This window comes from Vipera ursinii, assembly GCF_947247035.1.
Source record: "Vipera ursinii genome assembly, chromosome: 16".
Lineage (NCBI taxonomy): Eukaryota > Metazoa > Chordata > Lepidosauria > Squamata > Viperidae > Vipera > Vipera ursinii.
The window spans coordinates 6,261,673-6,278,302 of NC_139529.1; the positions used below are offsets into that span (position 1 = coordinate 6,261,673).

The following is a 16,630-nucleotide window of genomic DNA, read 5'->3' on the forward strand; positions in this document are numbered from 1 at the left end:
TCTGGAACTAAGGAGAAATTTCCTGACAGTGAGAACAATTAACGAGTGGAACACGTTGCCTCCAGATGTTGTGGGTGTTCCATCGCTGGAGGCTTTTAAGAAGAGACTAGACAGCCATTTGTCCAGAATGATATAGGGTTTCCTGCCTGAGCAGGAGATTGGACTAGAAGACCTCTACGGTCCCCTTCCAACTATGGTGTCCTGTTATTCTGTGAACAATCGTCAATATTCTTACCGATTTCTCAGACTCGGTGTTTAAATCTCTCGGAGAGTAGTAGGGGGTGCTTGGGGACAGGATGGGCATGGCTAATGGGCTGCGATTCAACATCAAGAGGGCCTGGAACCTCCGGTGGGTTGTCGCCAAGGAGCTGACCACCACGCATTTCACCTCCTTCTCAATGCGGGAGAGATTTCCTTGAGTCTGGATGGAGAGGTGACAGGTGACCTGTTGTTCTTTCTTTTCTGTTGGGAAAACAGATCAACAAAGAGGATTTATCATCAATGCTTCGTCAGAACTCGTGGACGTTAGGACCCAAATCATGGTTTGATCTTCCAAGCCTGCAAGACAGAACTCGTTCCCGTTACAGCACGAATCACGGTTTGATCTGCCAAGCGCTTAGTCAGAACGTGTCAATGTTAGGACCCAAATCATGATTTGATCTTCCAAGCGCCGAGTCAGAACTCGTTAACGTTAGAACACAAATCATGGTTTGATCTGCCAAGCGCTTAGTCAGAACTCATTAACGTTAAGACCCAAATCATGGTGTGATCTTCTAAGGGGCATTTTTTTTAAGGATGGAGAAAAGAGAACCAGGTATATTGCCCACCTTGAGTTATTCATGAGAAAGGTGGGATAAAGATAAATAAAATTACAGTTCTTTGGACAGCCGCTAGATTAGATTTTTCCTGTGGCATTGACATGACAAGAAAAGAAATCCTCAAGACAGCAATCCACAAATACTTACTAGCATTATGAATGGAAGGATGAGAAAAACGAGTCACGAACCCCACATGCCGAATGGCACGGTTCTCCCCCTCTCGTTCATCGTAGTAGAACCGTTTGTCAGAAACCGTCAGGAAGACCAGGTCATCGTCCTTGGGATGGTGCTGACTTTCTACATCATGCTGAGAAATATTAGCTGGGGGAAAAAAGGACAATAAAAGCATGATCGCCCAGTTCTACAGGATAGTCCTTGACTTAGGACCACAATGGACCCCGACATGTCTATTGTTAAGCAAGACCATTAAGTGAATTCTGCCCCATTTTGTGACCTTTCTCACCACAGAGGGTCAAGTGAATGGGTCAGGTTGCACCCACACAGCTGTTAAGTGGCTCCGGCTTCCCCACTGACTTTGCTCATCAGAGGGTCGCGAAAGGGGATCACGTGACCCCGGGATGTTGCGACCGTCGTAAATATGAACCGGAAGTGTCTGAATTTTGATCGCATGACCACGGGGGTGCTGCAACCGTTTTAAGTGAAAAACGGGCATAGGTCCGCTGGAAATGAATGCCTGCAAAGGCGAGGGCTCTTCGTAGATCTGTATTCGTGTTTATCGCTTAGTTTACATCTCATTTTCTGACCTGTGAAATCTGCTTTGTTCAAATCCATGTTGAAATTCAGTAAAGTCAAATGAAAAGACTTGGGCTCCTTCAGCTTCTGATTCTCCAGCCAGTCACAGGCTACCTGGAAACGGGGGGGGGGGGGGGAGAAAGAAGCCAACCTTGGTTTAACGTATTATCTGGACAAAAGAGCCCCGCCTTTGCTACACCGTACTGCGCTCCGACGTGGAAACGCTCCTTATTCCCTGTAGCACCCACGCCTCCAAAGACACCCCTCCCAGTGGGAAACTTCCAGAAGGACATGCACGATGGTATTGAAATGCACGTAGTCCTCGCCAAATTTCTGCGGCTAAGCAAGACTGATGTTCAGTGAGTTTAGCCCCATTTTACAGCCTGTCTCGCTGAAGTTGCTAAGTGAACCGCTGCACTTCTTAAGCCAGTCAGTCACATGGTGGCGAAGTGAATCAGGCTTCCCCGTTGACTTGGCTTGTCTGAAGGTCGTGACCCCAGGGACACTGCGACCGTCATAAATAGGAGCCAGTTGCCAAATGTCTGAATTTTGATCACGTGACCACAGGGATGCCGCAACGGTCATTAAGTATGGAAAATGGGCATAAGGTCACTTTTTTTTTTCCCCCGGTGCCGTTGTAACTTTGAACGGTCACAAAATGAACTCTTGAAAGCGGAGGACTACCTGCACGGCTTTTAGCCTGAATCTAGTGCCTGGAACTCTGAGTAATCCCACTCAGATTGAATTTAGATGTGGTTTCCATCCAAGACAGAATGTGAATCATGATTTACTGAGTCAACCATCTCATCTGTCCAGCATCTCTTGGAAGACAGAGAGAGCCACCACCCTTGGTTGCTGATCCATTTCTCTGGCTGAACTCACCGTCTCGTTTTCTAGGCCAGCACCTTAACCACTATCCTTGCAACCCCTAGAGAAGGGAGGTTAATTCATTAGTTACGCATATACAGTTGTCCCACCAGCTTTATACGGTACTGAAAATGCTACCTAGGCAGGTAAGAAAAACAGGTTCACAAAACTTCTGTAGCCCGACATTCTTACTTAACGGGCTTACGTCCTGTTGTTGTTGTTGTTGTTGTTTTTTCCTTTCAGCTCAAAGCAACTTGCATAAAACGCAACAAAGTCATTCAAAGTCCCTCTGTCTCAGGGATAAGTAACCTTGGCTCTTTTACGACTCGTGGACTTCAACTCCCAGAATTCCTGATGGCTCAGGAATTCTGGGAGTTGAAGTCCACGAGTCACAAAAGAGAGGTCTATCGCTTGTTTCCGCTCGTGGGAACTATTTTCCCTAATAAGCTAGGAGCTGTGAAAGAAAAGAAAAAAAAATAGATGAATAATTCTTTTAGGCTTATATCAGTTATAAATTAGACCTGAGCTTGCTGAGAAATACTTGGCTTTTTTAGTTGTCGCCCACAGACATTTAGACATCTCAAATGATCCTGGGGGGGGGGGGGAAAGACCGCTTACCTCTTCAAAGGCATTGAGCATCATCAAAGGGAAGAAAGTATTAAAATAGTCATTGTAGTCCGGAAATTTGACTGGGACAGAGTTAACGACTGCCTGCAAGAGATGGTTCGGCGGGCCCAGCTCCTTGAAGTTGGCAAACAAATCGTAGCTCCACTTCAGGATTTCTTTGGTGAAGATGCTGTGGTCTCGAGGCTGGTTGTGAGAGCTGTTGACTCGGGCAAAGGACGGGTGTGTCTCCTGACCCACGTCAGAGCGTGGAACGGGCATCTTGCCGGCATTGCCGAGAACATGGCTGTTTTGGACACCGTGGGGCTGTGCGGAGACATTATTCACATTGCTAGGGCAAAGGAGATTGGCCAAAGTCAGCTTGGTCCTCACACCATCTGCCTTAGAGGCAGGAAAGAGGCTTGGGGTGCTTTGGGTCCTGGCTGGTGCTACGTGGGTGGAGCTGGTCTCTAGGTCTTTGGAGAAGCTGGCAATCCGAGAAGCAGCACTGGAGCTGAAGATTTTCTTGGTGGAAGGCTTGGGAAGCGCGCAGGGCTTGGCAAAGACGTGGCCTGGAGGGTCAGGCAGAGAATGACCTTGGCAGAAGGGACCTGCTCCTTCCATCTTTTCAGGACATCCGAGATGCCTGCAACTCTCAACGGCCTGAGGTGGATCCTGCAAGGCTGGGAGGACCTCTGTGTCTTCTGGGTGACTGGCACTTTCCATTTGTGAGCAAAGCTCCATGTCCACCGGGTCTCTCTGGGTTAGGAATAAGTCATCCTCATTCTCTTCTGGGTTGAGGTCCTCCTTTAGCCCAGACACACTCTCACTCAAGTTCTTGCTACACTGATCGGAAGAGGAATCTGGGTTGCCCCTGCCAACTTCACTCAAGGAGCAGACACTTCCTGGAGCAGAGGTGGGACATCCTGGAACATCTGAGTCAGGCTTGAGAGGGTCTTGCCTTGACGAGGGAAGAGCCCCTCTCTCCAGAAGTGCAGAATGGGACCCATCATCCCCTCGTGAATGCTGTGGTAGCAATTTCTTCACCTGGTTAGAAGACTGACTGAACTGGGTAGGCTTTCCTTTTAGATTTTCAACCTCATCCTTGCTAACAGACGCCACGGGCGACTTGGAAAAAGTCCTTTTTGCTCTGGGAACGTCCTTTCCTTTCTCCTTCTTCTCGGCTCTTGACTGTCTGAAGAACTGGCGTTCCTGGCTGGCCAACAGCCCTTTGTTCCGGATCACCATCCGCTGAGGTTCAATCAGCTTGGCCCTTCTCCTTTTTTGGGGAAGCTGCCCAACTGCTTTCCCATAGCTGCGCAACTGGGCGATGACGTCGTGAGAACGTTGGGAGAGCTCAGCAGCTCGGCGGGCTCTCTTTTTCAGGCCCAGCTTTTCCACGGTGGACGTCGGCTCGGGAAAATGGTGGACTTTTTTGGGAGGGACCACAAAAGGATGAGGCAATCCAGATGGTGTCGGGCGGGGTGATTTCTTTTCGCGCGTCACCCTCCTTTTCTCAGGACTCCGTTGAGCCGTGTTGAGCCACTTGGATTTGGCCAAGCTCTTCCTTGGTCTGGGAGTTGGTTCCAGTGATGGTGTCAAAGGTCTACCAGATGATGGTGGTGGTGGTGGTGTACTGGAAGTTGAAGCTGAACTCTGTCTGGGAGTCTCCCGACCATCGGCGTGCATGGCTGTGAAATACTTTGAACCAACCGCTGTGCTTCCCTCACCGACATTTTTTTCATCGGCCCGGACAGGAAGTTTCAATTTGGTTTTATCAATTTTCACCTGCTGTTGCAATTCCTGCTCGGTTTTTTCAATAACGTCATCCCCAAGATGATCTGTGTCATAATCCAGCTTGTCAAGGTGCCTAGCCAACTCCAAGTCAGATGAGGTGGACCTGCCAGCTGTCTTCACTGGAGAAACCTCTGCCTCCATTGTCTTGTCCAACTGGCTATCTTGCCAAGCGGAGTAAATCTCCTCTTCGGTTTCAAACTCAAAGCACTGCGATTCACATTCCCCGTACATCAACGGAGAACTGGAAAGGGTTATAGCATCTTGTTCGTTAGCCTCACGGTCTTTCTGAAGGGACACACTCAGATTTTCTTCTTGGCTCCTCCGGCTCAAATTCACTTTGTTCTCTTCTTCGTCGGAAGACGTGTCTGAAATGATGATGACCTGGTTTGAGGAGGTTCCGCCTGCTTCAGAAGACAATGTGTGACTTTCTCTCTTAGGTAAAGACCTAAAGGCCCCTTGAACTTTTCTTTGAACAGGATTCTGGTCACTCAAGGCACTTTCTCGGCCAGCAACTAAACACAATTTGCTGTCTCTGTCTATTTCGGGCTCCACTGCTTGGACCATTGATCTCTTTCTGATCAGCTCCAGCAAGGGGACATTCAGTTCATCATCTGTGCTATTTTCTTCTGAACCTTCCCCACTTTCCCAAGCGCTCTTAATTTCTGTCAAAGTGTCTCTGGGCTCCTCCTTTATGGAAAGGATTTCAGCTTGAAGGCCATTCTCCAAACTTCGCGCCCAACTGGACGTACTGCTACCGTCTCTCGACGTTCTTCTTGTCGTTCCTTCCCGATCCTCTTTTTCCTCCTTAATGGATTGCTGCTTTTCACTTTCCGGCCCCAGCAGTCTCTTCCTATTCTCCACAAACTGTTTCAATTTCAAAGTGAGGTCAGCTTTGTTTGACTTCGTTTTCTCGGCAATTTTTTTGGGAATCTGCTTTTCTTCCAGAGCAGAACTGCTGGGCCCTTGGTGAAGATCAGCGTTGACAATCCTGGGCTTCTCTTCCTTCCCATTGGTATCTTTCTTCTGAAAATCTTTGTCAAAACTGCCTTGGTTTAAGGAGGTATTCTGCTTCAGCAGTGTCAAGTCGGAACTTCCGCTGTTCTGGGCATCCGTGGGTCCCCCTGTTGAGTGCAACATGTGGTCCTTGTGTAATAAATTCTCTTTAGGTTCCTGTTTAATGTTGGCCAAACAGAACTCGGAATTTCTCTGATGGCTTTGCTCTCCACAAATGGTTCTCTTTGCTTCCTCCTCCAAGCTATATTTTTTCTCGGATAAAGTTCCTTCTTGAAAAACTTGGTCCTGCCTTCTTGCTGACTGATAGGTTGAGTGTCCTTGGGGAAGATATCCTGGACTTCTCCCCTCCTGTTCTCTGAAAAGACTGGCAGGACTTGCTCCGTGGGAGGAAGCACTTGATGACTTAGTCCAGAGGCTTCTTATGATCTCAATCAAGCATGTCTGTAATTCCCGCGCCTGTTGGGGGCTCAGCTTCCAGTCTTCGTGACTACGCCGAAGCAAATTCAGCTCGTCAAGGAACGGGGAGGCCTTCTGCCCCACCTGGTAGCCTTCCTTGAGGAGAACCCGGATCAAATTCATGCAAACAGACTGTATAGAATCCGGTTCCCAAGAGGGCGCTTTTGTGAGACTTCTGGGTCCGTTTCTGGCCAAGTCCCTCTCAGCTCCGTAGGCAAACGCCATACTTGGAAGTGTGGCACACGTCACCACCACCTCCACCCAGTTCTGAGAGCTGACCCACAAAATGTTGAAGCATTTCTTCTTCAAGCTGAGCTCCACCACCGTCACGAGGATCCAGATGAAAAACTGAGACACTTTGTCACAAGGTTGGACGGCGTGGTGGAGGACCTCCCTGACTTCTGAACAGAGGTGCTGGATGACCACCATGCTGTAGGCGACGCCCAGCCCCTTCAGGTCCATCAGGGAATGGACAAAAGGAATGAACCAGAGGAAAGTGCTGTGGTGCAAACGCATGTCCCGCCCGATGTCATACTGAAACATGTCGGTCAGGGTCTGCATTTCTTCATAAAAGTTGGGGCAGTAGTCCAAGCAAGCAGTGGTGGTCAATCTTGAGTCCTGAAATATAATCCAGACAGTCTGTCAGCTGCCACCTCGCTCTTGCTTGCGCTTCGCTATCATGCGGTGACCGTCTGCCATGGACCCTGGGGAGGGTGGATGGGAGGGGGAAAGCGAAAGTAACTGCTGTATCTCCCCAAGAAGCTGCTTCAAGGTGCCTGACTGGGAGAAGGCAAGCTGCATGCCAACCTACTTTAAAGTGTCCATTCTGAAAACATCTTGCTTGAACCCGATTGGTCAATGGGGGCATCAGCGATAGGAGACAATTAAGGGAGGGAACCTGGACCACCGATCATTTAAGACGTTTCTCAACCGTGGCAACTCCCCAAATCCCCCAGCATTACGGGTAGTGCTCAAATTACAACTATAATTGAGTCTGGAATCATGGCCGGTTGTGAAGTGGGTCATCACATGACTGATCCCATTTTATGACATTTGACTTTTAAGCAAACCCCCGTGGTTGTTAAGAGAATCTGTGCTCATTAAGTGACTCCATTGTCTGAAATGGGCTTCTTTTTTCCCCCCCAAGGAAGATGGAAGTTAAATTGTGATTGTGTGACGGCAGCATGCTGCAAACAGATGTAAATGCACCCAAAATGCAAGCATGTGATCATGAGGGTGGCCGTTGCAACTTTGATTCTGGGTTACAAGTGCTTTTGGGGGGGTTTGTCATAACTGCTAAGTTGCTAAGTACTGAACTAAATAAATACCATTTAGGATGTTTGGAATTTACCTTCTGGGGTCTTTCAAGGTTGTAGTTATATACAATTTGGCTGCAGGTAACTGTTACATCCCCGTAGTCCAACAGTGGCTCCGATTTTGTCCTGCAAAAGGATGAAAAACATGAAAGATGAAAAGCAGCATGTCTTTTTTTAATTCAACGTCCCAGTTTACAACCAGGAACAATTTTTTAAAAATTATGCTTACCTTCCCGAAACCTAGAATAAGAGCCACTGATGGCTTGGTTATTGGTCAATTGAAAATCGTTTATTTACTTCCTATGTTAAATTTTACAAATGATTCAAGCAGCAAACAGATCCAGTACATCTTCCTCTTTGTCAGGGGTCTTCAAACTTGGCCCTTTTATGACTTGTGGACTTCAACTCCCAGAATTCCTCAGCCAGCGTGCCTGGTTGAGGAATTCTGGGAGTTGAGCTTTCTATCATTAGACCGAAGTAAAAGGCACAGACCTGGGGCAGCTCTGGCGAATGTTCTCTATTTCCTTCTTGTAGCTGGCGTTGTTGATGATCGTCTGAAACGCCTGGACCGGATCCACCAACTGACCCCACACTTTGGACCCCAACTTATCCAGGATCACCATGAAGCAGTGGAGGACGGGCCAAAAGGGGTCATTGATTTCACCTGGATTAACAAAAAAAACAAACCATAACTATCCTGGTTTCTTTGTTAAACTTCCAATCCCGGTTCCTTCTAGAAGCTTCAAGAGGGGCAAATGGAACATTCCCATCTTGTACGGGCAGGCTGGGCTAAGAGGGTCAAGGTTTTGAGGGTGGAGGGCAGGTTGTCCTCGACTTACGACAGTTCTGTTTAGTGACCGTTCAAAGTTACAACGGCACTGCAAAAAAAAAAGGGACCGTTTTTCACACTTACAACTGCTGCAGCATCCCCGTGGTAGCCTGAGCAAAATTCAGCCACTTGGCAATTGACTCGCATTTATGATGGTTGCAGTGATCACCCTTTGCGACCATCTTACCAGTGACGTCATTGGGGAAGCCAGATTCACTTAACAACCATGCCACTAATTTAACAGCTGCAGTGATTCACTTAACAACCGAGGCGAGAACAGTCATAAAACGGGGCAAAATTCATTTAGCAATTGTCTCGCTTAACAATGGAAATTTTGCACTCAATTTTGGTCGTTAAGCCGAGGACTCCCTGTAGAACCTAAGACCCTACGTGTGGGTTCACCACCCCTAGTCACACGTCTGACAACTTTTGTGGGTAACATTCCTCGGTCTTTAGCTTAAAACATCAACCAGAGAGTAGATAAACAATGTATTGTTTATTGAAATAAAAGTCTATAAACGACCAAATGCTTTCCCCAAAACTGCAGAAAGTTGGATGTTTTTGCATCAATTCTTGGTGAACAACCTAACCCTAACCACAGAGATTCATTTAATGACGGCTGCGAAAATGTCGTAAAATCAGGTTGGAGACGTGATGGTGACCTGCTTAAAAATTGCCACGACTTGCAACTGTACTGCTAAGCTTGTAAGCAGCCCTGAGTCTTCGGAGAAGGGCGGGATATAAATGGAATTAAAATAAAAAATAAATAAATAAAAAATAATCCCAGGGGCAGGCGCCGTCATAAACTCGAGGACTTCACACATCTGTTATTAAATAAACCATTCAGTGTAAAGGAATAACCCTGGCCTCTAACTCATTGGGTCACAGCCTCTGAAATTTATTCATTGATTACCGTCTGTCTGCTTTTTCATGGTGTTCATGATGGACTGCATCAAATTCTGCTTGTCTGGTCCAAGCAGCATCGAATCCATCGCTTGCTCTTCTAGCACCGAGAGCAGCATACACAGACCTGCGTGAAAATAGCCCCAAATCACCGTTAACTGGACGTTTCATGCAAGGTCTGGCAATCCACAAGCTTCTTCCTTACAATCAAACAATCAGAATAAAGCTGGAAGGGACCTCGGGGATCTTGTAGTCGGGAAGGGAAGGGAAGGAAGAAGGGAAGGAGAAAGGAGAAAGGAGAAAGGAGAAAGGAGAAAGGAAAGGAAAGGAAAGGAAAGGGGAAGGGGAAGGGGAAGGGGAAGGGGAAGGAAGGAAGGAAGGAAGGAAGGAAGGAAGGAAGGAAGGAAGGAAGGAAGGAAGGAAGGCAGGCAGGCAGGCCAGAATAGGCTAAGCCCAAATTCTCATAAACCTGCCATTTTCTCTACTTAAAAAGGTAAAGGTTCCCCAACACATGCGTGCTAGTCGTTTCCGACTCTAGGGGCCGGTGCTCATCTCCGTTTCAAAGCCGAAGAGCCAGCGCTTGTCCAAGGACGTCTCCATGGTCATGTGGCCGGCATGAGTAGATGCCAAAGGCGCACGGAACGCTGCTACCTTCCCACCGGAGTGGTCCCTATTTTTCTATTTGCGTTTTTACGTGCTTTCGAACTGCTAGGTTGGCGGAAGCTGGGACGGGTAACAGGCGCTCACTCTGTTATGAGGCAATTGGGATTCGACCCGCCAAACTGCCGACCTTCTGATCGACAGGCTCAGCGTCCTAACCTACTGAGCCACCACGTCCCTTTCTCTACTTACCAAGCCAATAGTTTTTGTAATTGCTGGTGTCGTACAGATGGGGAGGCAACAGGACCAGCTTGGTCTTCTCAACCCCTGAGGAGCTATAAATATCTGGGTTTTCAAAAAGGCCGAGTTCAATGACTTTGAACAAACAGACCAGCACTTCTTGGATGTCGTAATAATCGTCCCGGTCGACTTTGCCCAGGTTTCTAGCAGTCAGGATGGCCCACCGGCGGATCTGAGGAATTGGAAGCACCCGTTTGAATTACTCTTAGAAGGATTCACGGATTGGCTGCTTAACAGTACAGGCAGTCCTTGATTTGCGACAACTGGGACCAGAACTTTCCAATACTGTCACGGTCATTAAAAGAGCCACACCCCTAATTTTATGACCTGGTTTTTGCACCTAAATTTATTTTATGTATTAATCAACAGTACTCGATTCGGTGACTCTAGGCGGCTTATGGACACTGAACAAAATGCAGCGTAAAACACACATAAAAGCCCCTCCCAACTCTGCTATTATGTTATTCTGTTAATCAGGGAGGGTCTTACATTTACAACAATTCAATTAAAATGGCAGCTCGCATTTTTTGCCTCTTTCTAGAAGCGCAACCAGCAAAAATAATGCTCCCCCTTTGAACGTTTACTGTTAATGCCAGAATCTTGAACTCTAGCTCTGTTCCCCCCCCCCAAGGAAGCCAGGCTTACAAATCAGGATTTGTCCTTGGCCTATGGATCCAAATTGGTTCAGGGGCAAAATATATAAAATGAATAAATACAAATCAGCCTTGCAGATCTGCATATCTCAAGAGGAAGGAAGAGGTTTGCCACACTGGAAACCTTGCAGAGTAGCAGGCTCACAGCGTTTGCTGCAGAAATAAAGACAATTTAGCTCTGGAGGGTGAGAGGAAATAACCAGAGTGACTCACTGTTTCATTAGGGTGCACCATGAGTAAATAGATACCGGGATGCTTGCCAACCACTTGGTAGGAGTAGTTCATTTCCTCCATTTTGCAAAGAGCATCTATGCACAGCTCACCTGCAGAGAGGGGAAACCACAAAAATCAAGCAGATCTCAAAAGCTCTGAGATGTTATGCATCCTTCGGAGAGCAAAGCTGCACTTAATAATAATGATAATGATGATAATGATGATGATGCTATTTCTGCGGCATAAAGCATTTTTATTCCAACTTCAGTCTCCAAAGTCAAAGCTGACACCTGCTTCTAGATCTTTGCTTGTTCAAAAGACGGAAAGCTTTTTTTTTTCCTTCAGCCTTCCCCCCCAAATAAATTTTGGAAAGCTTGTCTTTCAATGGATAGGATTGCTGAAAGGAAGTGGGGAGAGGTCAGATGAAGAGAGGAGAAATGTTGTCTGTCTTTTCACACCTCCTGCCTGCTTGGCTTGCAGCAACCTCGCACGCTCTATTTTTATGCCAGCTGTGAAGAAACCCAAGTTTATCGAGAAAAAGCTGAAGGGTGACTGGAAGGCTGAAGAGGTGCTGGGAAGATGCTATGAAGCAGCAGCGTTGAAAAGATTGATTTCAAATCTACAGCTATAATGGTAGAAGCTGGCAAAAGAAGGAACCCACAACGCCCAGGGGAAAGCGTCAATCTTCAGAGCTGGGTTCAGGAAAGAAAGAATGAATCTCCCAATCCAGAGATTTGGGAAGCTAGGAAGAAAAGCCTTAGACAGCTTGACTCCTATGGTCCTAATGCTTAAATCAGGAGTCACCAAACCTGGCGACTTTGTAAGGGACGCGGTGGGTTAGGACGCTGAGCTTGTCGATCAGAACGTCGGCAGTTTGGCAGGTCGAATCCCGAGTGCCACGGAGCAGAGCGAGCGCCTGTTACTCGTCCCAGCTTCTGCCAACCTAGCAGTTCGAAAGCACGTCAAAATGCAAGTAGAAAAATAGGGACCACTCCGGTGGGAAGGTAACAGCGTTCCGTGCGCCTTTGGCGTCTAGTCATGCCGGCCACATGACCACGGAGACGTCCTCGGACAAGCGCTGGCTCTTCGGCTTTGAAACGGAAATGAGCACCGGCCCCTAGAGTCGGAAACGACTAGCACGCATGTGCGGGGGAACCTTTACCTTTACTTTTACTAGACTTCAAAGTAATTCCCAGAATTAGGGTCTTAAAAGTCGCCAGGTTTGGAGACTCCTGCTTAGATGAAACTGTTCTGTCTACAGTACAATTTTTTTTTTAAAAAAAAAAGCCAAACTAGGTAACATCATCAGTGCATTAAGAACCTCACCGTCCTCCTCCTCCTCTTCCACTCCGCAACCCCGCTTCCCTTTTAGCACTGATGATGTTACCTAGTTGGGTAATGAAACATCTGCCAAAAAAAACCAGCCAAGCTCAGAGAGCACCCAGGATCGGATAAAACTCAGCTCAAGCAGGCTGTGGTAGTCTCTGCTCATCAACTAGGTCAAGAGCTACCCTTCGAAACTCACTGAGGTGTTCATGGAGTAGCAGGTAGGGATACTTGAGGACTTCCAGCAAGGGCACCCGGAGTTGTTTCTCAAAATTAGGCCCCGTGTAACAGGAAGTCAAGGGGGTGACTCTGTCTTCCTCCACCAGGTAGAGGTCATTTTCGTCGTCCTCTTGCATGGATTTCTCAAAGCGGTCGACAAGACGGGGAACTTCCAAATCCCACAGGATCTGCGGTTGGAAACACGAAGGACAAACCCAGAAAAGACTTTGTATCTGTTCTTGAAAATGTAGGACTTGAAATGGACACGTCAGAAAGAAAAATCCACCCCGAAAGTTAAACCAAGGATAAATAAACTGAAGTATCAAAGTGAAAGTAACTAACAAGATACAAGACTAAGTAGCAAGATTAAGATCAGTTCATTAAAAAAAATGTTTTCTTCAAGGTATGCTTTTTTAAAAAAAAGAAAAAGAAAAAACTTACTGACTTTATTTCTGAGTTGAACGTCAGAAAATATATATATATATGTATATAACGCAGCGCTGACAAGAATCGACAAAAGGCCAACCTCGCCCAAGCGGACTGTAGGGCCAGAATTCGGGGTACCTGGTGCAAAGACGGGAGTTCATCTCTCGCTTTGTGGTACTCCTCCACACATTCCAGACAGTAGCACAGGTCCTCGTTGGCTGCAGCCACCTCCTTCGGGGATAGAGCAGAAGAGGCGTAACTCGCTAGTAGCTTGATGGTGGTGGGACCACCTGGCGTACACCAGCAACATGTACTCATTCTACTGGGAGACAAAAGAAAAAGGAGAAGATGGCTCCGATAGAAGAGAATATTTGTAGCTCAGGGTTCAAACTGTGGGGTGCTTGGTGCCTCTCTGAGCTGGGTGGTTTTCTTGCAGACCTTTCATGACCCAACTAGGGAACATCATCAGTGCTAGAAGGGAGTGGGGTGTGGAAGGAGGAGGAGGAAGCAGAAGCAGGAGGACAACTGTGGCATCCTTGGTGCTCTCTGAGCTGGGTGGTTTTCTTGCAGACGTTTCATGACCCTAACTAGGTAACATCATCAGTGCTTAGAAGGGAGTTGGATTAGCAGGGAGGAGGAGGGGGAGGGGGAGGAGGAAGAGGACTGTGGGGTCCTTGGTGTTCTCTGAGCTGGGTGGTTTTCTTGCAGACGTTTCATGACCCAACTGGGGAACATCATCAGTGCTAGAAGGGAGTGGGGTTTGTGGAGTGGAGGAGGAGGAGGAGGAAGAGTGTGGGATCCTTGGTGCTCTCAGAGCTTGGTTGTTTCTTGCAGATGTCTCATTAGATAGCACTCATGAAGTTACCTAGTTGGGCAATGAAATGTCTGGAAGAAAACCACCAAGCTTGGAGACCACCAAGGACCCCACAGATAAGGTGGTTACAGGATGGCGCTGAAACATTTAACAGATTGAGAGATCAGCCATTACACCCATCCACAGACGCCACCCGTACCCCCAGTGAAGCGTTGGGCCCTTTTTTATCTAGTCCCGGGTTCATTTTAATTGTCTTTATTATAGTTTTATACTATGATTTCACACTGTTGCCAGCTACCCACAGTCCCTGGACAGTGGCAACACAGTTAGAGGCTGCTGGGGGGTTAACCCAAACCCCCATACCTTGAAACAGGATTGGTGCAGAACACACAAACACACGGCTGTTCCTCTCCCCAGATGCCAGTCCATAAAAACAGTGCAGGCAAAACAATAAAGCAAGTCTTGGGGGCTTTGCAACTTGTTCTGGTTCATACCATCACATGACTAGAGGAGTCCCTTGTATTGATGGCTTGTAGGTTACAATAACCACGACCAGTCCAGGCTAGTCTGAAATGATGCAATATTTGCCCCACAATAAAGAAACCGTCATTAATACCGACAAGATTTACAGCCAGCATACACTTGATTCAACAATTCACCGGAGAGGGGGGGGAAATTGAAATTCCCTAAGGGAGTCTCAGCTTCTGTCCCTTGAAGGACTGAAAGGTGCAGCATAGAAAAACAGAAAATTGGTGACAATCCAGCACAAGGCCAAATCGAGATGGGAAATGCTAAAGAAAGGATTTATTACCGAACAAACAAAATTCCTAAGACTCAGAAGCAGCCCACAGAGAGATTTTTGCTGCTGGCTACAAAACAGAAGTTTGGCACACAATTCAGTCTATTTTCTATCCAGCACGGCCATTTTTCTTTATGATGTGGCTTTTGAGTCCAAACAAACAGACAAAAAATAACAACAAAACCCCATAGCAAAAATGACTCTCCTAAATTGAAACTTATGTAAGTTTTTCTCTTAGGAATCCTTCATGTTTCCTTCCTTGTACAGATATAAATTCATATCATCTATAAATTTGTTTACTTTACCCTTTATGACAGAGGGGGCAGTGTGTTCATGTATGTATGTATGTATGTATGTGACATTGTGTTTTTTTCATAAAAGAGATTGTATAGATAGATAGATAGATAGATAGATAGATAGATAGATAGATAGACAGACAGATAGAAGCACATTTAAGTTTATGAATGCAATGTGAGATGGTCTCACGAGGTCGATGGATCGTTAAGGTGCTTCCAAGTAAAAGGCATCACGCAGAGATGCAATCATATGAAGCTTTATTTAACGATAGATTAGATAGAAAGAATTACTTGGCATGGAGGCATCCATGCCTGCATGTGAGAGAACAAAAGAACAGAAAGCAAGCTAGCATAGCATAACTGGAACAGAACAAGAAGCAGAAGCAGAACAAAGAGCAGCCCCTTGAGCAGAGGTATTTATGGGGGGTCTCAGCCCCTCCCTAACCATAAAACTCTCTCGCCAATGGGGCTGCAGGGGTCTGGGACCCCTGACTCATCAGTGGAAGCAAAGAAGCCTCTTTGCTCCCATCTGATGACCTTTTTGGGGCACTGCCATGGCTGGCACAAAAACATCTAACATGCAACTTAATACCAAACAGTAAATAATTACTGCAACATTATTATTTTTTTGGTCTTATCTCTGCAGGTCCAGTACATTGTTTGGGGAAAAATTCAGCTCTAAGGGGGACCAATGCATTGCCTCTGGGAATTTTCAATTCTACGAGGTCAAGGTGATGAGATAGCGTACTATATGTTTTCCCAGACTGGACACAACTAGCTTTGATTAATTGGGGAGAGGGAGAGAGAGAGGAGAAGAGAGGAGAGAGAGAGTGAGAAAGAGAGAGAGTGAGTGGGAAGTGAGCCTCCCTTGCAGACTGGGGGCCAATTTGCATGCCTTGGAGCCCCTCCCTCTCCTCTCCCTTTTCTTGCAAAGGGAAAAAACACACACAATGACTTCCATGGGATGCCTTTAGCACCCTCTCCTTTCCTTTCCTGCCAAGGGGGAAAAAACAGATCCACCTCTATGGGGGGGGGGGTGAAGTGGCCGTTAAAGCGGGAGGGGGGGTTAACTTTCATGCTTTTGAACTCCTCCTCCTTTCTTTCCTGCAAAGAGGGAAAAAAAACAGATTCGCCTCTATTGAGGTTTTGTGTGTGTGTGTGTGTGTGTGTGTGTGTGTGTGTCAAGTGGACGGATTTGCATCTTTGAACTCTTCCTCATCCTTTCCCCACCCCCACCCCCACTTTGCTGCAAAGGGGAAAGCCACAATTCTACAGGGGTCCACCTTGCATTGGGGGTGCTCCTTTCCCTTCATTTGGCCGGAGCCCTCCCCCCCCAGCGTCCCTTTCCTGCAAAGGGTGAGGGTCAGCTTGCCCTGTGTGTGATTGTGTATGTGTGTGTGTGTCAGTCAAGTGGACGGATTTGCATCTTTGAACACTTCCTCATCCTTTCCCCACCCCCACCCCCACTTTGCTGCAAAGGGGAAAGCCACAATTCTATGGGGGGGTCCACCTTGCATTGGGGGTGCTCCTTTCCCTGCATTTGGCCGGAGCCCCCCCCCCCAGCGTCCCTTTCCTGCAAAGGGTGAGGGTCGGCTTGCCCTGCTTGTGTGTGTGTGTGTGCGCGTGAG

General features: G+C 47.2%; 1 protein-coding gene across 2 annotated transcripts in view; it reads right to left on the reverse strand.

Moving 5' to 3' along the window:
* The window catches only part of SETX (senataxin), a 34,959-nt gene that overhangs the window by 17,623 nt on the left and 706 nt on the right, over nucleotides 1-16,630 (reverse strand). For both annotated transcript variants that reach the window (XM_083375008.1, XM_083375007.1), the window contains exons 2-12: nucleotides 13,232-13,412; nucleotides 12,648-12,855; nucleotides 11,123-11,232; nucleotides 10,209-10,428; nucleotides 9,367-9,483; nucleotides 8,117-8,288; nucleotides 7,660-7,750; nucleotides 3,057-6,926; nucleotides 1,583-1,685; nucleotides 966-1,139; nucleotides 236-462 (exon numbers count right to left, since the gene is read on the reverse strand). In XM_083375008.1, the coding sequence (XP_083231134.1) occupies nucleotides 236-462; nucleotides 966-1,139; nucleotides 1,583-1,685; nucleotides 3,057-6,926; nucleotides 7,660-7,750; nucleotides 8,117-8,288; nucleotides 9,367-9,483; nucleotides 10,209-10,428; nucleotides 11,123-11,232; nucleotides 12,648-12,855; nucleotides 13,232-13,411 (5,472 nt within the window). In that variant the 5' untranslated portion in view covers nucleotide 13,412. The remainder of the gene's footprint in view (nucleotides 1-235; nucleotides 463-965; nucleotides 1,140-1,582; nucleotides 1,686-3,056; nucleotides 6,927-7,659; nucleotides 7,751-8,116; nucleotides 8,289-9,366; nucleotides 9,484-10,208; nucleotides 10,429-11,122; nucleotides 11,233-12,647; nucleotides 12,856-13,231; nucleotides 13,413-16,630) is intronic.